General features: G+C 45.8%; 1 protein-coding gene across 10 annotated transcripts in view; it reads right to left on the reverse strand.

The window, feature by feature from the left end:
- LOC105698279 overlaps positions 1–22,002 on the reverse strand; it is a 206,771-nt gene that overhangs the window by 182,082 nt on the left and 2,687 nt on the right. For all 10 annotated transcript variants that reach the window (XR_001103915.1, XM_012422374.1, XM_012422373.1 and 7 more), the window contains exon 2: positions 20,468–20,813. Coding sequence is in view for 9 of the 10 variants with exons in the window: in XM_012422374.1 (XP_012277797.1) it covers positions 20,468–20,508 (41 nt within the window). In the remaining variant the exon portion in view is untranslated. The remainder of the gene's footprint in view (positions 1–20,467; positions 20,814–22,002) is intronic.

Below are 22,002 nucleotides of genomic sequence, written 5' to 3' on the forward strand. Positions count from 1 at the left end.
TCTCCTTTCTTAAGCACCTCCACGAAGTGGTTCCCCATATCAAAGGTGCTCCACGAATACGAGCCGAATTAAAATTCGTCGAATTAAAAAGAGAGGAAAAATCGCAAACGAGGAGGGGGCCAAACTTTATCCCACAAACGAGCGCGTCAACGGTACCTTTACCGGTACCGCTTTAAGGAACCTCGCTTTTGCACCGATGTATATTTTTTCACCGCGTTAACTCCCCACCCGACATTTCGGTGACATTTTAAAGGGCACCGCTTAAAATTAAACCGCCCGTGGGAACGCGGCGCTGCGAAATTAAAGAGGATGTGCCACGATTCGCGGAAGCCTCTCCTCACCTCCAAGGAGAACCGCGGAAAGTGATCGATAAGCTGTAACTACCCGTTCGCGAATTACGGTATTTCGAGTGAAGGGAGTATTTCGTCGGATCTGAAAAGTAGCAGGTTGAAAGCCTTATGCAATTATCCGAAAGTCTTATGCAATTATCCCGGCGCGGGTGCATTTTGTTAATGGCGATGCGGGGGAAAAAAAAGATGGCGGCGCATTTTGAAAGCTAATGGTAATCGGGAATCTCGTCGGTGGAATTTCCGCGGCGTGTACATCCACCGGCAGAATGGCGGGCGTTTTGCGAGCGCAACAGCTGCGGCCGCGGAACCGCGACCGGAATTTCGCCGATTCGCGGCGTTATTGCTCGACGATGCGTCGCAATTTGGATGCCATTCGCATACGGACGAGGGCGAGAATTTAATTAGGAGGCATCGGCTCGGTGGAAGTCTTCGAAATTGGGAAGGAAATCAGGAAAAGGCCTGGACGAGCATCCCGTGCCAAACACGTGTCGCCCGAATATCTTCCTTCCCCTCCGAAACGCGTCAAACTAAAATCCCGAGCATGCATCTCCATTACCGAACAAAGAAAAATGCAAATCCAGTTAACCAAAGGAAATATTCCTTCGAACAGTACCGATGAATCATTTCGTTAAATCGAAGTATAATTACTTGACTCAAATAAATTCTCACAATTCCGAAGAAACGTTGCAACCCAATTCACTTGTTCGATTGAAATAATTATCCTTGGAATTAAAAAGATATATTCTCTGGTACCATTCAAAGGAAAATGTCTGGTTCCATGGAATTGTTTTTTTTTTTCTTCTCAGGGTGAAAAACTCGAAGCAACTTCCAGATAATCGGATGCAATAAACTGAGCGATGTATTCATGCCACGGGCGTTAATATTAACCCCTTAACGCGCAGATTTAAAAAAAAACAGCAAAAAAAATCAATTTTTTTTTGTGTAAAAAAAACACTAGAACATTGTCTTGACAAAAGAATAAAATTCTCGATTATATTCCAGGGTGAAAAATTATAGTAGCATAAAATACAATATATTATCTCGAGTGCGCACAGTTTGGCCTGTTTTAGCGCTCTCGAATTAACTCGAGCACACAAGTTAAGGGATTAATTTCCCATCATTTCGGTCGCCGTCGGTAGCACTAGGTCAGTGGTGCGCTCCCGTAAGGCAAGCGGGAGGTGAGATCCTGAGGGACAGGGGACCGGGACGGGAGAGCCCGGCCGACTCTCGGGCAATCAATAAACCCACGACGACGCTCGGACCCCGGTCACAGATCGGCTGCAGGTGCATTAGTCGCCGGTGCATTCGCCGAGTCGGCCGAAGGACCCCTCGGATCTTTGTCCTGCGAACAGGTTTCAGGAGAGCAGGCCACTCGAGGACCTTTCTTCGGGGATCGGGTTCGGACCTTCGAGGCGATACGTGGGTGAGGAGGGACTGTCCCCAGAAGTACTCCGCGGGATTCCCTCGGGAACACCCCTTTGAAATCTCACTTCGGGTGGCTTAGGTAGGAACATCCTGCACCGCCCTTTCCAGGGGTTAGGTTTCGATAAATCATCCCCCCATCGTACCTCGTTCTATTCTGTTTCTTATTTTCATAAGGGGGATTAAGCGATCTTTTAGAAAATCCACGAGTAAGATCAACGGAGATGTCATCGGATGAATTGGGTGACTTAAAGGGGGGAAAAAAAAAAAGAAAGAAGTGAGTTAACAACCCTTTGAGCGCTAAGCTCTTTCGGCGTATGGGCGAATTTCATCAGGGCGGGCAAGCAATATTGGACCAAACGCATCGGACGCACTTATGCGTCCACAGCGCTCAAAGGGTTAGAAATCAGAAGGCATGTATTAGTTGCAAGAGTCTACAAGTGCATACTTAAGACGTCTCGATAAATTGACGATCGTTATAATGCAGTCGTATCGTCACTTGTTTTTATTTAAATTTTCCCGAGTAAACGGGGAATTATTTAGATACTTTTTTTCTTTCTTTTTCCTGCACCGGAGAGTATCATTTTGAATTCTTTCTCTATAGGAGGTTGGATAGTGGACGATGTGCACAAAATGTAAAACAAAGGGGTAGACTGGTTCTTTCTCTTATTGCTTTCCGCTACTTCCCGTGGAATGTTAAATTCAACTTAGGGCCGGATCTATTAAAAAGTTGCAAGGGACTTTCCGAGTCGGAGCGCGTATCTCGCCCGACTGATATTTATTTCCTTCGCTCTTATATGCCAGTTTGGATTCCAGCCCCGAGCTGTGAATCGAATTGGAATTAGAAAAGGGACGAGGAGAGCGACGTTCCCGGAGCTGACCGAGTGGAATTAAAAAGTAGTTAATCCCGGGAGGAATGCAATCGAGGCGCGATATCTTCCCCGAAATGTTAAAAGACGAGTCTCCGCCTATCCTTTGAGGCGATTCGAGTCGCTTTTCGGCGTTTAACGGGACGCCCGACGTTTTTTCCACAATTTACGATTTCCCCCCCAAGTGGCTTCTCGGCGTATCGGAAAAATTGGACAAGGGAGATCTTTACGTCCCCCGTAAGCGATTTGGCAATTCTTTTTATTAAAAGCACGGATTTAACTAATTGAGCCACAGATAGAGGATCTTAATCGCAGCAATCGCTACACCCGAACAAAATTAAACGAGACATGAAACCGGTCAAGAAATCTAGACACTAAATTCGACGAGATTTAATACCCTAAATCCATCGATTCTCTTTCGAGAAAAATAATTTTTTCTCACGTCGGTAGAATCCTAAAAAATTTCCAAATTAAAGTAAACACGTATACAATTTTCAGCCTGGATTTACCTACCCTCTAAAACTAATTTCTTGCCAAAAAAAAAGAAAAAAGAAGCAGATGGTCAAAAATCCGTTTTCTCAAACCAACCCCCAAGATCGAAGTTCTTCTCATCCCTCGTCCAGCAAATCAGGTAATTGTACAAGACTCGAAGCAACTTCCTGGCAAGCAGATGCAATACCCCGTCCGCCCCCTCGGTAATCCTTTCCCAGTGGCGTAAAGAAGTAACGGAGAATGGGCACTAACTCGTACGCGTACCTCGCCGTGGAGTAAGTGCGGCTCTCTCGGTACATCCGTTAAGTTACGACCCCTCTTCTTGCGCTCCCCCCGGCTCGTTGCCGGGACTTTATGAGGAACAATTGCGACTTTTCCTGCCTTCCCCTCCCCGTGGCGGGACGTTTTTCCCGGGGATATCGGCGATCGTTACGGGAAAAGACGAATCGCATTTACAATCCCCTCGGTGGGGCCGTATCGCGAGCGAACTGTAACGAGCACCCGTAACGCTCTGTAATACCTGTAACGAGCAAACCGGGACTCGGCCTCCCTTATCCGCGGCTATCTTTTTACAATCCACCGCTTCTTTTGATACCGCCTATAAATAGCCGGATCGGTCAACGACCCCCGATGAAAACGGGGTTACGGGGGAAATTACCCCCCACGTAATCGTTAACGGCCGCCCCCGCCCTGCGGAAAATCCCGGCGCTCTACATTGTACGAGTAATTTACATCAAGGGGGAGGGGGAGAAATTCGCCAACGGGGATTTAATTAATACCGTCAGGTATGTACATTTTACCCCCGACTTATCCCGGATGCCGGTAATCGATTCCCTCGTGACCGCATCTGTTCGCGTCGGCCCTCCGCGAGCGCAGATTAACGTTGAAAAAAAAAAATTAGGCTAATTAATAATATTTCCCTGGGTGTATTCTCTTCCCCGAGTTTCTAATTAGTCGTGACAGCTGACTTACTAGTCGCTATCGTCGGTTGTCATCTGCGGGTAAGTACTAATAAAATTGAACTAAAGCGACAATACTAATAGGGACGCGTCTCGAGTCGGAGGCGCGTTCTCGTTTTATCCCCGTTGGGTGTCACTTATCCCGGGTGCTCGTAATTATTCCCTTCCGGATAACCAGTTATTACCGGGGCCTCTGTGCGATCGTTTCTGTCGTCCGAGTTCATCTTAATCCCAGTTTACGAGAGTGCACCTTCGACCGCGACTCGCTCTCCGGGGGTAATAAATATTTTTCCTTCGCGTCTACTTCGTCCCACGTCTTTCCCCGAGGAAGGCCGCGGCAATAATGGCGGGCTTGGAAAATTCAGTGTTACCCCGAGGGTGCGATGGCTTATTTATTCGATGTACACGAGGGGAGTCGCTCGACCCGACATTGTGTGTACCCTGGGTACGACGAATTCCGAGGCCCCCTTTTACATCGTGCTCACCGGCCCTCCTCTTGTCGCCCTGTCGACGAAAGAATGAGAAACCCGACTTCTCGCCTCTCCCTTGGAAAGGAAACTCCTCCCCACAGAGTCCTTCTTCATAAAAAGAAAAAAAAATTAAACATGACGAAAATTCATCGTAAAGCCTCAACTCGGCTTTGCGTGGGTCGAATATACAGGGAAAAGGGGAAATAATGCTGTAAAAATAAAATAAAGAAAATTAACTGTAATTACTAAGTAATAATAAAAATGTATTGACGCGGATTAAAAGGTTTTCTCCCTTCCGAACGACCAATATTTTATAAAAAAAAGTCGGCTCATGTCTTTGGGATATCCGTATTGTACCATTTTTTTTTTTTTTCATTTTATGGCGGGGGTACTACAGGGAATAAAAATCTTCCAAATGTACGTGTTGTGTAAAGACGCGTGAATAATCTTTTTCGCGGATGAGGTATTTATAAGGAACGGGAGAAAGAGACGAGATGGCGACGAGTGGAGGAGAGTGCAGGAGAAGTATGTGACTCGAAATGTGTCTGACAATTATTCTCCATTACCTTACTCTCTTTTTCTATTTTCCCCTTGTCCTATTCTTTTTACAGATAAGAGAATCCGGAATGCCGACCAAGATGCGCCTCGACGAGCTGCTGCACTTTTTACCGGATCATTACATGAGGCATGCACAATTGCACCTTGGGGCACAATGGCGAAAGTAGGTGCAGACAGTGACTGCAATTGACGTACCGAGGTTTTGGAGCACTGCCTGCACTTATCCTTCGCAAATAATGTACCCGCCTCTTCGCCCGTGACTCAGGACTCATTATAAAAATGCTTGCGCGTAAAACATACGGGATATATATATATAAAAAAAAAAGAAAAGCCTTGTTTGTAACAAAGAGCGTTCCTTCGTACCCTTTGCAGGCACTCGGAATTTTTAATTCCAAAGAAAATTCCTCCGAAGCCCGTCGTTTTTTTTTCCCTCTGACATTGCACCACGATTCGATTAATTTTAATTCCTCGTTCGTTACGCTAATGCGATTTTTTTTTTTTATGAATCACCGACGCGTAATCTATCTTTTACATTGCCCGCTCCGATAGTCGCGTCCGGGACGTGCTCGAATCTTCAAACAATTACAAGATTGTCACGGAAGTTTATACATGCGAGTGGATCAACCGAGGTGCTAGAGTTCAATATTTATGCGACGAGTCAACTCGACTCGTGACATAATTCTTAAAACGAGATAAAAAGTGAACAGCTGATTTGGCCGTACCGCTTGATGTCCAAAATTAAAAAGAAAAAAAAAATCGACTAATTCAATGCATTCATAATTCACTAATTTCCATATCATTCCGCTTATTTAATCTATTTAGGAAATATCTAGTACAAAAGTTTAAAATTGCGCAATTTATGCCTGCTTAATTTTTCCCACAACTCCGCCGTTGAAATTTTCACACCCCACCGATCTCAAGCGGACCGATGAAGAGTCAATTCATAAACGAGGAGAAAACATCTCGGAATCAATGCCGACTCTTGTTCCTCGTTCGAGGAAATCTGGCCATCCGATCGGATCAAACGGCAGATTCCTGCAAATCACCCGGCAGGCTTCCCACTGCATTAAAAGCCCCGTCCGGCATCGAATGACTGCATAAAAAGCGAAATAAAATGCCCCAACCCCTGTACCAACTCCCTCTTAAAAAATAAAAAAGCAAAAAGAATCCACTCCATCTCGAACTTCCAACCAGACATAACGACCTCGATTTCAGCAATTAATTCCATTTCATATCTTCATACAAAGACCTGGTTCAAAACAATTAAAATTACAAGAAGAATTGACATTACCCTCCACCAATGCATCAAAAAAATTAAAAATACTCTTTCACGAGGACTTAAAAATATATACAATGAAACTGTGTGTTACGCCTCGATTTTTGAACAACTCCCTCTTAAAAAAAGAAAAAAGCGAAAAGAATCCACTCCATCTCGAACTTCCATCAGACATAACGACCTCGATTTCAGCAATTAATTCCATTTCATATCTTCATACAAAGACCTGGTTCAAAACAATTAAAATTACAAGAAGAACTGAAATTCCCCTCCAATGCATCCAAAAAATTAAAAATACTCCTTCACGGGGACTTAAAAATATATACAATGAACTGCGTGTTACGCCTCGATTTTGGAACTGTCCTCTAACATATCTCGCATAACGGGAGGAACTGGCCAACGAAATGACAAAAAATGTAACATGGCATCGACGTGCGGCAATCCGATCGGACAATTCTTACCGTTACGTTTACGGTCATTGCTATGCGCGGTACCCGAAGGCCTTGAATGAGAACTCGCAAACCGTGGATTGCATCGAACGCGGGGAGGTTAATTGGTCCGAGTACACGTGGGGTAGAATAGCCATAGAACGGTCGCAAGAATCGAAGACTCGGGGCCTCCGTGTTGGTGGCATTGTTTTTAAGGGAGCGTTCGCACAATGGGGGCGCGTACGCGCGCGTCAACGATAAATCGCCGGGCCGAGAGAGAGACCGAGTCGAAACCTGAATGCGAGCGATGGGATTTATCGAGCCATTCATAAGCTGCCTCCGTAATCCCTCTCCGAGATGTTGCAGCTGCAGCTGCGAGCCTCGTTACGGCTGACCTAGGCCAATCGAGGCCCGACGAGGCCCTCCGGGAATTTCGCGAGGACGTGGGCGAGGAAAGCGTCTTCGGGGCCGTTCAAACTGGCTATTCATTTTCAACCCTTCGAACTCAATTTAAGGGGATGCGAAAGAGGCATCCGCAAGCTCGATCGTTCATAAAACTTTTCTCCGAACTGGGTGTCTCAAATCGTTTCATACTTTAAAACGTGAATATGGAGACCCTAAGGTAGGTCCTGAAACTCGCGAAATTTCATTTATTATATACTATTTTTAAATGACGTGGGCGAGGAAAGCGTCTTCGGGGCCGTTCAAACTGGCTATTCATTTTCAACCCTTCGAACTCAATTTAAGGGGATGCGAAAGAGGCATCCGCAAGCTCGATCGTTCATAAAACTTCTCCGAACTGGGTGTCTCAAATCATTTCATACTTTAAAACGTGAATATGGAGACCCTAAGGTGGGTCCTGAACCTCGCGAAATTTCATTTTTTATAAACTATTTTTCAAATACCTGTAAACAAATTTAAAAGGAGTTGAAATTACATGAGCTTCGGGACCTTCCTTATAGACTCCCTATTCACGTTGTAAAATTTCAAATTATTCGGTAAATCGAGTTGGGAGAAAAGTTTTATAAACAAAACCTCTTCATCACCTTAAATGATGTCGTCGGTCGATATCATCGTGAATAATCAGAAAGCCACGAGAATCGGCAGAATTATTTTCCGAGATAATCGAGGGGCATTGATTACTAAAAATTTTAGAATATCCGAGGACGAAGGTGTACCCAATCCGAGGGCCTCGTGACTTGTACTTCGCGTGTTGCCTAATTCGCCCGATTTTCAGAATTTTTTCAATCTACATACATGAACTCATACGCAGCCTTTTACTTCACATGCTCGTTCGATCGGCCATCACTCTCGGCTGGGAATTTTTTAATTAGTCGATGGCGCTACCGGGGGGAATGAAAAGGAACCGTCCAAAATTGGACGCGGATGATGTTTCGGGGTCGACAAAAGCCAATCAGCTGAGCGCTCGTACCGTGTACCAACTTCAATGGACCCGAGAGGATCCCGATAAAGCGTACGCGTGCCCGTTGCCACGGAAATTGGGCCAGAGGTTTTGGAATTTCGGTTCGTCGACTAGAGAAAGAGAATAAAAGGGAGAGGAATAGAGGGAAAAAGCACGTAAAGGGACGCGTCCCTGCGAGACGAGAGGTCGAATCCCGGAATTACTCGATTCGAGTGAAACGTTAATTCCCATCTGGGGCAGAAAGGTCCCCACCTCGTGAAGCGTCGTTCCCAAGAGGAGACACCGATCGACAAATGTCATCCGAGACCGGAAGCGGCTCGAGCCTCGCCACTTCCGGCGTCAGGTCGGGTCGGAGGAGGACCCCGATCCACCTGGAAGAGCCGCACAATGGCTCCTCCACAGGAAACGGGACCATGACCTTGCTCAACGTCCGTTTTTTCCACGAGGGAATCGATCCGAGCCAGATATACCCATTACACCCCAGGGCGCAAAGCTTCGCTCTCTCCGTGATATTCCTTTTTCTCTTTGTTCCTCCGAGATGACATTGTACGTTAACAAAAATGTCCAATCAAACAACGCAATTTCAAGGCTCCCCCCAGAAGGAATTACCCTTAAGACGAGAAAAGCCCAGAGAGGAGTTTCGATAACTCCTCGCTACTTTACACACCTTCTAAAGAAATACCTTCCTTCCGATTTTTCTGACATTGACATTGTTCCTTGTCAAGCGAAGACTCAATGGAAAAATGTCAAGCCCCCATTAACCGAGAAATTTCACCGTGAAATGAATTTCAGTCCACCACCCTGGTGCCCACTTTCTCGAGCACTTCCGGTGCAACGAAAATCGGGATGATAAAAATGTAAAAAAAATCCTGCGCTTACCAAAAATGAACGGCGCGTCTCCCAAGGCGTGGGCGCGCGTGCGTTAACCCGGGTTCACCGGAAAAAGTAATTAGTAGGTAATTAAGGCCCCGCGCACCGAGGACATGGCAGGAACGCGAGTTCTTCCCGGAGGGCCCGGCCGGTTCCCGGATATTTCTAATTCGGCCTCGCGACGCTCCGGGAAATTTTTACGGCTCGTCATTAGGACCCGGCGACCGGGGAAGAGAAAAATGAAAAAGGGAGGGGAAAGAAAAAAGGGAAAGTCCGTGGCCGTGAAGAGAGGGAGAGGGATTTCGGGGACGGCGCGAACACTCCTCCAAGAATAGCCGCGGCGACTTCTGGAGAATGGACGGTCGGGCAGCTCGTTTACGGGATGGCGAGGGCTGAACGAGAACGGCGGGTGGGTTGTTAAAGTGAAATTAGAAAAGGGAATCCGAGAGAGGGTGGGAGAGAACTCTCTCTCTCTCTCTCCCTCTCACCAGGAACATTTCTTCGGCGGAGGTGAAATCGCGACGCGCCTTCCGCGCCATTTGAGTCGCGCTCCGTTTGGCCGAGAAGTGCCGCAAGGGAAGATGCGCGAAAGGGGGAAAAACGAGAAAATGGAAAAACGGGAAACAAGGGGGGAATGGTCGACCGGAGCAGCTTTCCGGAAATCCCGGATCGCGTGCGTAAATAAATGTAAATGCCCTGGAAAGGGGGGACGTGTCGATCCCCCCCGTAGGACGAGACCTGCATTCGCTGCACCTCGATGCACCCTTAAGGTGATATGAAAAAAATGGCATCCTCGTTCGTGAAACCTTTCTCCGAACTGGGAGCACCGAATCGTTAGAAAATTTCCCCCGTGAATATAATTTCTTTATCATTTCTTTTTATTTCGTATGAAAATATTAATTTCATGAACGTCCGAAGCTTCGTTGAAGCCTTGATATTTATGTGGGAAAGTCTGAAATAATTCGGTACATCCAGTACGCGGGAAAGTTTCATAAATGATCGACCCCTCGGATACCATTTTCGTATCACCTTAAGGGAGGTTCGCCTCGAGTTCTTCGGAAGGGTTCACCGCCGCTCCGTAAAGCTTCTGTCTATCCTCGTGGTTTTATTTTTTCCACGCTTTTTATGAGCCGAAAAGAGATATGGACTCTCCTGGAGATGCTCCAAACTGCAGGATGCAGACTGCGCCGCACGAAGGGGAAGGTTTTTATTTCGAGGGTGGTAGGAGAAGCTCGAAAGCAAGGCCCCCGAGGATCTGTTTGTTCAACTGCGCCCATCCCTCCGGAAATCGCCTTTCTCCCGGTACATTTTAAACATTGAATAATTATGCTCGAATCTGCCCCGCCTCGTTTCATTTGAATATTTAAAATACATAATTTTCGAACGTACGCGAAGTAACGTTAAAAGGTACAAGCTCAAACTCTCGTTGTTTTTTAATGTTACCAGCGCGGGCAATAAATGAATAAATTAATTCTTCTTTCATTTCGTCAAGAGAGGCTGACTTTAATCATCTCCTTAAGGGAAAATGTAGTACAAACATTCCCAGGATTATTTCGGAGTGCAGATGTAGTCCGAGCTCCGGTCGCGGTGGGAAGTTATTATTTCCAGGGTGGAGGCGAGCCCCTAAATATAAGAGGCCGAGGGTGTGTTTGCTCGACCATGGGTATCCCTCGTTGTTTTCACGCACCCTGAGCGACACTTTGACAAGGGAACCGACAGTCCAACAACACGCGTTACTCCCTGCAAAATCATCCCCCGAGAAAAGGGTGATTTCCCCTACGCTAACCCTTCGAGCACCACTCCGATACTCCCGTTCTTCCCTCGATATAACCGAACAATACCGCGATAATTCCGTCCGATTGATAAAAAACAATTACCACCGGGCAGATCACCCCTAAGCCTTATCATCTGGCAGATAAAGAACCCCGCCATTTCTGCAAATATAATAACGATCAAAAGAATAAGATATTTCGAAAATTCCAACCCCTCCGCCTCGAGGGACATTAAGACTATGCTCGACTATCGAAGTGACAAGGAAATATTTTTAACCAACAATTTAATTACTTTAGGAATATCATCTCTAGCCGGGGAGGTTATTCCGCTGTTCTTTTTGAAAGCGATCAAGTGGTTTCCCGTCGCACTCAAATCCGTTTTTGCGGCCAGGGGGGAGAAACGTCGAATCGATCAGAAAAATTGTTTGCCCCTCGATTCCATGGGGGTGCAGTTGCAACTGCGTTATCACGACGCCCCTGCATCGTGACGCCACTCGGTCCCTGAATTACAACTAACGAACGTTGCCCTCAACGACTGGTCGTTCCGGGCATGTGCATCTGCATGCATGCGTGCTGCATGCTGCATCGCTCCCTCGGTCCGCAAATACCTCTCGTCAGACCCGGAATTCACTTCCTACGGCATAATTCCCGGCTCGTCACAGATGGCCGATAACCCCGAATAATGAAGGGAAGGAAGAAAAAAAAAAAACAACAGAAAAATCGACAATAGCTAAGCCTCTCAAATTTCCGCCACAAAGCAAGAAAGAATATCCCGGTGATCCGTCATTTTTGTACGTCCATTTTACCCATACAGTACCAACGATAAAATGAAATATACCCGAGAAAAATGAAAAATCATACAATTTCCCCGGAATCCAAAACACGTCAACAGTGTTCCTTTCTCCCCTCTTATTCCAGCAATTTGCACCTATCCCCTTATACCGCATCGCTCAATATTTAACACCTTACCCTACCCTTCATTCCAAAGGTAGACTAGTTTAATACATTCAAAATTAAGTTATTTCCCCGGATGATAGTCTCTTCAATTTCCCGCCTTACCGATCCATTTCCAATCTGAATCCCCCCCTCTAGGTGGCCGACCGAGACGTGGGCCTGCACTTCCTCCCCATCCATCTGCGCCGCCCCCGCATAACAAGTGCAATGAATATTCCCGCCCGGTGACGGAGGGATCTACGAGGCGTGCTTAATGCCAAGAATTTCGGTCTGCCCCCTCCCACAAAGGAGGAGGGGGGAGAGGGGTGAGCTTTTTAGAGAGGTGGCCCACCCTCGGCAGCGATTCTCACCTATAAATCAGCACGCTCGCTCGGACTAATCTACTAATTAGAGGGAGCATAACCGACTCGCGGGGTGGCAAATTATCGCCCGGGGAGGGCGGGACGGGGGCAACTCGAGTAAAAATAGAGCCCCCCTCTGGGGGGGGGGGGGCCTCGGAGGTTTTAAGGGCGAGAGGTATCTGCCAGGGACCCCCCGGGACGGGGAGGGGGTGCATACCCGGGGGGACGAAAGTTCTATAATAAGGCTCTCGACGACTCCCTCTAAAATTGGACGGGCTCTCTCGAAAAGGAGGGAGGAGGGAGTCGACCGACTGCCTCGTTTATTACGAGTGACCGTTTACGGGTGCATAACTGCACTCGTCGCGATGCGCCCTCCAAGTGGCCGGCTCTCGCGATTAGGCCTCTCGACCGGCCGGGCCCATTTCGCTGGCCCGTTTTTTTTTTTTTTCGAGTGGGTCCTATCGGGTCCAGAGGAGAAAAAAGAACCAAAGGGGGCCATTTCGATATTTATTCCGCCCGCGGGTTAATTATCGAACGTCCGACTCGCCGGGTTTCTTCACCTTTTTAAGGTGATATGAAAGTAGAGGGAGGGTCAAACGTTTATGGAACTTTTCTCCGAACTGGGTACACCGAGTCCTTTAAAATGTTACCAAAACACTTAACAAAAAAAAAAAAAAAGAAATGTTTAAAATGCTCAGAATCAAGGAAAATTTCTCAAACGATTCGGTACACTCGAATCGGAAAAAAAGGTTTGATAAATGATCGTCGCTTCGTCGTGAGATATTCATATATATTTAATCTTTATGGGTGCTTATATATTTCTTTTTTTTTTGTAAACTTCAGGTTTAACCCTCTTTAGAGGGTTCGAGTCGCATGGAGATATTCCCCTTTAGAGAAACGTTCTTGAAAGAGGATGCGTCCCCTGACCTGCACAACGGTTGCACGAGAATGCACCTGCCTCGGCGGGCACTCATATATAAATAAGCATTTCCAGGCGGTGGGTTTGCTCGGCTACACGAGCACGGAATTCTAACAGCCAATGCCCACTTCCGTCTCGGAATAAATTAGCGCACAACACGGTGACTAATTACGAAATTACAGGTGGGATCGGGCGTAACGAGCGTGCACCGGCCGACCGAGTCACCGGATGCTCCCCGAGAGGGGACAATTTTTTATCTCTCCCCTCTGGAGAGAGAAAGAGAGAGAAACCGTCCCGCGAAAAGTGCATCTTCGAGAGATGCACCTTAGAGGCCCCAGCTGCACCCGAGATTACGATCTGGAGCAAAGGGAGTCGCCGACGCGCCAACCTGCACCTGAGAAACAGGTAAGACGGTGCGGAATCGAAAAACGAAGGAAAAAAGAAAAAAATAAAAGAGCAGATCCACCCGATAAATAAAAATGAACAAAGGACAAAACCCACGTCTTAAACCCGAGCACCGGTCCAGAGGTAGGATTCCCTGTAAGGGATCTCTGTACAAGAGTTCTGTAAGGGAACTGAAATTCGATCCCTGTCCTTAAAACGTTAATATATAAACAAAAATCGCAATCAATTACCTATTTCGTAATCGATCTCTCGCGACCAGGTTTTCAATTTTCCCGAAGAAACGAGACGATACAAAATCCGAGGGGATTCTTTCAGCGGGGAATGCAGTTCGCGGAGGATGCACCTTCGGAATGGATAACGATCTGGAGCAAGGAGGAACACCGACGTAATCCGTGTGTAGCGATCCTAAGCCCGAGGAATGGAAGTGCATGCGCCTCGGAGGCACCGGATAAAGAATCGACCCGCGGCTGCACCTGCAACCGCGTTGCAATGCAGCTCCGTAACGAATCGTGAATTCGGAGCGCACGAATGGCGGCGAGCGAGCACTCGAACCCTCGGTACTGGCAGAGTACCCGATAAATCGAAATTACGCAAACCCTCCCTCGTTTCGTCCGCTTAATACCGCCCAGAGAATTTCAGACAAGAGTATCATCTTATTCTACGTACAAATCGGGAACATTTTTCGTAATAGACGTTTTCACTTAAAAGCCAATCGCTCGCGAGTGACGATCGATCACAAATGTCGATGCACCTGCAAAGTTCACCGTTCCGAGTGCTTTAAAAAATTTTTCAAAAAATCCCAAGGTGTATCCGCCGTATTCCATGGGTACAAAATATATATAACATATACCTGTACATATGTATTTATTGAGAAAAAATTTAAACATCGCCCCAGAGCCTCAAAAAACCATGGAAATGAGTACCAGAAGAAAAAGGAACGATACCTAAGCTTAACGCGATCTCGGTGTCGTCGGGTCGCTAGAGAGATCGCGATCGCTCTCGATCACGAGAGGAATAATAAACAGAGTACACATGAAATAGCAAGGAAAGGAAAGGAATATTAAAAGGAACGTGGACACGAATCCTCCGAAAATACGGGGAACATAAAACAGGGGGACCCGGGAGCTCGACATAGTCGACAATCTCGGTGTCGGCATAGCCCGCAATAAGGAAGATTCATGTCCGACAAAGCCAACCACCGGCGACAAGACTCGCGTGAACGAGACCCGAGGGGCTGATCGTGCTATTCCGAATGTCATTCTGAAAATAAATAAAACCGAGGGCGTGCGTCAGGCATCGGCCGGAATCGCGAACCGTGCGAGAAAAGTGCACGCCACCGAGGGCGGACTTATAAATCGACCTTAACGTATCTCCAAAGTATTTCGAGTGCTAATTGGCGACACGTGCGGACGCGCCATTACGACCGTTAAATTTGACGGCGCCTTAATTTCCGAGGGCAAGCCTCGTTTACCATCGGCCCCGAATTCCGCGGATGCAAGTGTCATATCCCGACGACCGGTGGGACTGCAGTGACAAATCCGTTTTACACAAAGTACACGACGTCGCCTTAACGAAAAATATTTCATCTTAATTTTTTATATATATTTATTTATTTATTTATTTATATATATTGCAACAGACCCCGGTCCCCTGGCGTGCAACGTCGCGGTTGCAACATCACAAAGCTCAGCTCTGCCAAGTCGGGAAAATTTCCGTTTTGACTACATGAAAAATCCAAACATCCGGCGCGATCGATGCTCTCGATGAGTTTTCTTTTTTCCCATCTATCTGTTAAATATTTTTATTCTACTATTCTGGCTATTTTTTTTTTTAGACCCGAAAGCTGTCTGCACTCCAATGCATATGCAAAGTGCACGCTCTCCGGGGAGGGGGAAGGCCCATTGCGACATCGGAAACCGAGGCGGTCTCTTCGGTTCCATTCATGATCGGAATTTTGCAATGGGAGCCACGTGACCATTCATTAAATGCAAAAGCTGACCCGAATCATCGTGCGATAAAATGTCGCCAGTGCCAGTCCTTCGGCGATGTCAAGGCCGCGATATCGTCCGCTCGCGATGTGACGATCCTTTATTAAAATCGATTAAAGAAAAAAAAAAGAAACTGAAATTACTCTTCAACCTGACGAAAATGAGCGTAGGAAAAGTGTCCGATCCAAACGGAAATAAAAAAAAAATGAAGATTGCAGTTTTTGTTTATCCAATATTGAGAGCTTAAAAGGCCTTCTTTTGTTTCTGCATCACTTGCATTTTCTCCGCCTTTGTCCGAGCTCGGGATGTTGCAATTGAAGACCGCGTGGTTAGTCATTAAAGTAAAAGCCCGGCGTGAAATAACGGCGGAAAAATGCCGTCAAAGTCAAGGTCGAGTCATCCTCTGGTTTACCTCGTTCAAGAAATGAGCGTGTACATTCCTTTAATCGATGATCCCTCGGTATTTATTCCCCGCTCGGTATTAATAACTCCAGTAAAAAAATTGAAAATCCCCCGGAACTTTTGTCCGATCAAGAACTCGACGCAGGATGCGACAATGGAGTACGGCTAGAGTCACGTCGAGAAGATCGAGATAATAAATGCGATATCGACTTCGGTTGACTTAGCAACGGTACCGGCTCGGCCTCGCCCGGATTAAATCTTCCTTTAACGTCAGAATCACCCAGCTATCACGTGTCGCCATCTCGACTGGGTTCTATAATTACTTCATCCACCTAATAGAAACCTAATTCGCGTATCTCTCGTCAACGTCAGCGCTCTCGACCTTGCTGGATCAGCTGCAGCTGCATTTGGAAGGCGAGCGTCATCGGCAGAGCCTGCCGCGAGCCGCTGCACATAACCAGACCAGGAACATAAATAAATACTATAACAGCATTTTCAACCCCTTTCATCCAAAATGAGCCGAACGTCTAAATTCTATTTTTAGTCAGGACAATTTAGAATATTCTGGTAATCGATAAACTCGCATTCGAACGGGATAAAGACCCAAAAAAGTGTCGTATGCGCTTCTGTGCTAAAACGAAGGGAATACGAGGTCTCGGAGTGAAAATTTAATTCACCTGGAAATCACAGATGGCGCAGGGGGTCCCTCTGCAGTCAATTAGGGCCCCAGAAAGCACGAATCCAGAGGATTTCCGGAGCTTTACCTCGACTTCTTTATAATTATTGTACGAAAACGACAGGTGGAGTATGCCATTTTGTACAATACCCAACATAATTCGACCCAGTTGTCAATATAAAAACGAACGTCGGCAACATAAGGATTTGGAAAAATCTTCTTTATCGACGTTGATCAAGTTCCTCGACGTGTTTCACTTCTCCTTAACGAGCGAGTCTGGTCCCTCGTAATATGCAGAGGAATAGCAACGGCTTAAAAAAAAAAATAAAAAAAAAATAAAAAAAGAAGAAGAAGGAGTCCTTCAAACCTCAAATCAACCTTCAGGAGAATCGCTTAAAATTCAACGACGAAAAAAAAGGGCATTAAATATGACTCCGGAAGTAGGAAGCCGCCGGTGACGATGCCACCGCTCGGAGCGATGCATTCCATCCCTGATAAGAAAGGAGATGTAACGATCGGCTGATTAGCGAGTTATCGATACGCAGCCTTCCCTGGTGCGTCGATAGGTAGCCGGCCGGGTATGAATGGCATCGAAAGCAATCGAATGGCATCGAAAGCAATCGAATGGCATCGGCCCGACCGATCGAAGCATGATCGACGACACGGCGATGACGAAAGCGGAATTCCTCGCCAATTAATAACCCTCAAGGTGACAACATCGCCGATTGATTTCCGCGGTGTACATATGCGCGCGATACAGAGAGAGCGGTAGAAATAAAGCCGCCGATAAATAAATCATATCCCGCGGCATCCCTGACATCTCTCAACTTGGCAGGGAACGTAATGTTTATGCATGCCCGGCATTTGTTTATGCATAATTGCGCCCTAGATGGTCGATGACATCAGAAGTAAGCGGTCGGCCCCGAGGAGCGACCGCGAAAATCACCGAGATATTGTCAATAAACCAACCGGATGGATAAATATAGGGCAAAGCGGTATTCGAGGTGTCGACGAGGAGACGTCAGCGGGCGGTTTAATCGAGGGTTATTCAAGCACCGATAAATAAATATTTTAAAAAGGCGGTTAGGTGAGAATCGAGCAGAGGAGTGCCAGAAATGATTTCTGAGGCTGTGGCATGATAGCCAGTCGATTGAATCTGCCGATCATCGTCGATTATATTCTCTAAGTGACCCACAAGATTCGAGACGGCTGATAATTAAACATAAATTATGAATATTATATATTCTTAGAGCTCGTGCATATGCAGATGCGACGCTGGGATAAAGGTACATTATATAGGATTAGGATCGCGTTAAGGTGATGTGAAAGTGGCGTCGAAGAGGTTTTGTTTATTAAACTCTTCTCCCAACACGATTAACCGAATAGTTTGAAGCTTTACAACGTGAATAGGGAGACTATAAGGAAGGTCCTGAAACTCATGAAATTTCAATGTTCATTCGAGCTCGTGCATATCCAAATGCAACGCTTGGATAAAGGTACATTAGATAGGGTTGGGATCGCGTTAAGGTGATGTGAAAGTGGCGTCGAAGAGGTTTTGTTTATTAAACTTTTCTCCCAACCCGATTAACCGAATAATTTGACACTTTACAACGCGAATAAGGAGACTATAAGGAAGGCCCTGAAACTCATGAAATTTCAATTCCTTTCAAATTTCTTTATAGGTATTTTAAAAGTAGGGTATAAAAAATGAAATTTCCCGAGTTTCAGGACCTACCTTAGGGTCTCCATATTCACGTTTTAAAGTATGAAACGATTTGAGACACCCAGTTCGTGGAAAAGTTTTATAAACGATTGAGCTTTCGGATGCCGCTTTGACATCCCCTTAAGGGACGTTAACTCTTTCTTTGGCTCGAAATTCTTTATTCTTCAACAGAGGACGCGAGGCCGCGGAGTAACGAGGCCCACGTATGTCGAATATCCTCCGGTTATTCTAAACTTAGCGCCTACACCTCTGCACAGGCTCACTTTCGAGAGATCGATACGCTGCACCGATACAATCGGCCCTTGCAGTCGGCGGTCTGGATTGCATCCACGACGGAAAAGTTCGGTTATCCATGAGAGATAAAAGGGACCCCTTGAGCTTTTTTACTTCACGCCGTTAATGTCGCGATAATGCCTCGCTCTCGCTTACTGAACGCATCCTAACGATGCACTTCTCCAATTAAAAATTCAATTAAAAGGACAATTTTCGTAACCCAATTTTCCTCTTTATTCCGGCACGAACTGCGAGTCCAATTTTCAAAGAGAACGGAGAGGATCGGCTCGAGATAATAAAGAGATCGATACCCGAGGCCAAAAGAGCCTCCCTCCTCTGTAGGCAGTCGATGCACTCGCGAGTGCATAAAGGCCCGGTGCAAGGCCTCCGAAGAGAACGGGCCCTCTTCGATTTCTCGAAGAAATCCCAGCCATCCGGTGGCGAGGAATCGACCCTGAGTCGGTAAACGATCGGAGGAAGGACGTCAGGAACTGCATTGCAATCGGGCCCTGAGAAGGCAAGGTGCATCCGATGCATTTCCGGGGAACTCCCCCATTGTTTCCGAGACCTTCGAGAAGGTACGTGGATCGGGTGGAATTGACGATGCACAACGAAGGCACGGGACTACCGTTACAAATGAGTAGAAAGCTCGGAAATGACTCCTATAAAGGATTAAAAAGAAGAAGAAAAAAAAAAACTCTTATAGAGAGGGAGAGAGAGAAGGAGAAAAGTAACGAAGTAAATAATCCCGCGGTCTCTCTCCGTCCAGCCGGGAGAGAGGTTTTTCACCGAAAAATTCAAGAGTAAATTATCCGCGGATAAACGCGGAAGCAATTGGTAGGAAGATGGATTCGCGAGCCATAATTGAAGAGAGGGACAGAGGGAAACGGAAAATCGGGCGAGCACTTTATCCCGCGATACCGCGCATTTAATCAAGGGGCATTTTTCATCCCCCGACCCAGGAGGGAATAAATCGCGGATAAATCGGGCATTGATTAACGGGAAGAGTGGTCGAATGAATTTTCACGTACGATTTCTCATCGGAGGAGCTCGTTGTCATTCCGACCCTTTATAACACGTTTTTATGCCTAAACTTCGTATCTGCCCTGCACAGGTAAAGAGTAGTCAGTCCATTTTTAGAAACTCGGAAGGCTTGCCACTAATCGTAACGAAATCACACATCAATAAAATAACAGTGGCACCATATTGGCCAACACTAAATTTAAGACCATTTAATTAACATCTACGCGTAATCAGATAACGTATTCTAATTAAATCATAGATATGTAAAAAAGAAATATAGTAATAAACAGTCACTGCTCATTTTTAGAAACTCGGAAGGCTTGCCACTAATCGTAACGAAATCAAGCATCAATGAAATAACAGTGGCTGCATATTGGCCAACACTAAATTTAAGACCATTTAATTAACATCTGCACGTAATCAGATAACGTATTCGAATTAAATCATCGATATGTAAAAAAAAATATAGTAATAAACAGTCACTGCTCATTTTTAGAAACTCGGAAGGCTTGCCACTAATCGTAATGAAATCAAGCATCAATGAAATAACAGTGGCTGCATATTGGCCAACACTAAATTTAAGACCATTTAATTAACATCTACGCGTAATCAGATAACGTATTCGAATGTTAAATCATCGATATGTAAAAAAAAAATATAGTAATAAACAGTCACTGCTCATTTTTAGAAACTCGGAAGGCTTGCCACTAATCGTAACGAAATCAAACATCAATGAAATAACAGTGGCTCCATATTGTCCAACGTTAAATTTAAGACCATTTAATTAACATCTCCGCGTAATCAGATAACGTATTCGAATGTTAAATCATCGATATGTAAAAAAGAAATATAGTAATAAACAATCACTGCTCACCGTTTAGAAGGCTTCCAGCGCCGCTTGAGGACTCCCAACATGAAGATGCCCCCGAAGAGGACGAGGCCTAGCCGGATGAGTCGCAGGAATCCCTCGGGGTCTGTGCACCAAAACCACCACGAACAATCACAATGATCACCCCCGTCGATCGCCGATCCCCCTTCGATCTCGACCGAGGATCGACCGCCGAGTTCACGGCACTCGCGGCACCTCCGACACCGACGTCGACGTCGCCGTCGTCATCGTTTAGTCACGGGTACCGGTAAGCTCTTCCCTAGGGAAGAAATCCGAGGTATGGGGACGACCCTCTCCCCGAGGACCGAACCAACGCCACGCCCGATGTCAACTGCGGGAAAATGACAAGAGTTACCGAAATGTCCCCGCCGAGGCGTCGGCATTCCTTAAACCTTCCAAATTTCCCAATGCCTTTTGAAATGCCTACCGGATACATTATTTAATTATTTTGTAAAAAAGCCGTGAATTTGATACCAAGAACCGAATTCATATTCTCCCTCCTTTATAGGCCTTAACTATTTTAGGCAGGGTGGAATTAAAAGTGTCCCACATTTTAATGCGTGAATATCCACGGTGGGATATTAATTCCGTGCCTTAAACCTTCCAAATTTTCCAATGCCTACCGAATACATTATTTATTTAATTATTTTGTTTAAAAACCCGCGGATTTGATACTAAGAATCGAATTCATATTCTCCCTCCTTTGCCTACTCGAGTAGAAATTTTGATCCTATTCGGGGCCTCTAATTGTAGGCCTTAACTCTTTGAGGCACGGTGGTATTAAAAGTGTCCCACCTTTTAATGCGTGAATATGCACGGTGAGATATAACTGGGTGTACCGAATCGTTTCAAACGTTACAACGAGAATATGGAGGCTATAAGAAAGATCCTGATACACCTATGAAATTGTCATTTTTAATAACATATAAAATGCCTATAAATCAGTTTTTAAACAATTCAAATGTCATGTCAACCTTATTTATAGCCTCCGTATTCACTTTGCAGACTTTGTAACGATTCGATACGCCCAGTTCGGAGAAAAATTTCATAAACGAGACCCTTTGCGTCGCCACTTTAACATTACCTTAGATGGGTTTCTGGGATAATCTAAAGAAGGGTAAATGCGATATTTAATCCCCGACTTCCAAAAAGCATATCGGACAATTCGAGTTACGTCAAACAGGGGACAAATGAACTTTTCAATCGGTTTACCGTAATCCGAGAAATATTGAGAGAGGAAAGTTAGGACTTCCCGAGGACGCCGTAAATCATATATTATGTGATCTAAAACTGCAGGTCTGCAGTTGCACCAATTCCGGTCGAGAATATTAAATCGGGCCGACACCCTAGGGGTGACTCCCCGAAGTTACCAGGCCGCAATTTTGACAATATCCGATCCACTTGGCGAAGTTCCCTACCTACCTCAAGTCGAGGAGAGACATTGATTTTCTGCAAGAGGGTAATACAGGCAACGGCATATATATATACGTGTATATATCGCATATACGTCGTAGAAACCG

The sequence above is a fragment of the Orussus abietinus genome, unplaced genomic scaffold (assembly GCF_000612105.2).
Source record: "Orussus abietinus isolate OABI.00-Male unplaced genomic scaffold, Oabi_2.0 scaffold14, whole genome shotgun sequence".
Classification (NCBI taxonomy): Eukaryota; Metazoa; Arthropoda; class Insecta; order Hymenoptera; family Orussidae; genus Orussus; species Orussus abietinus.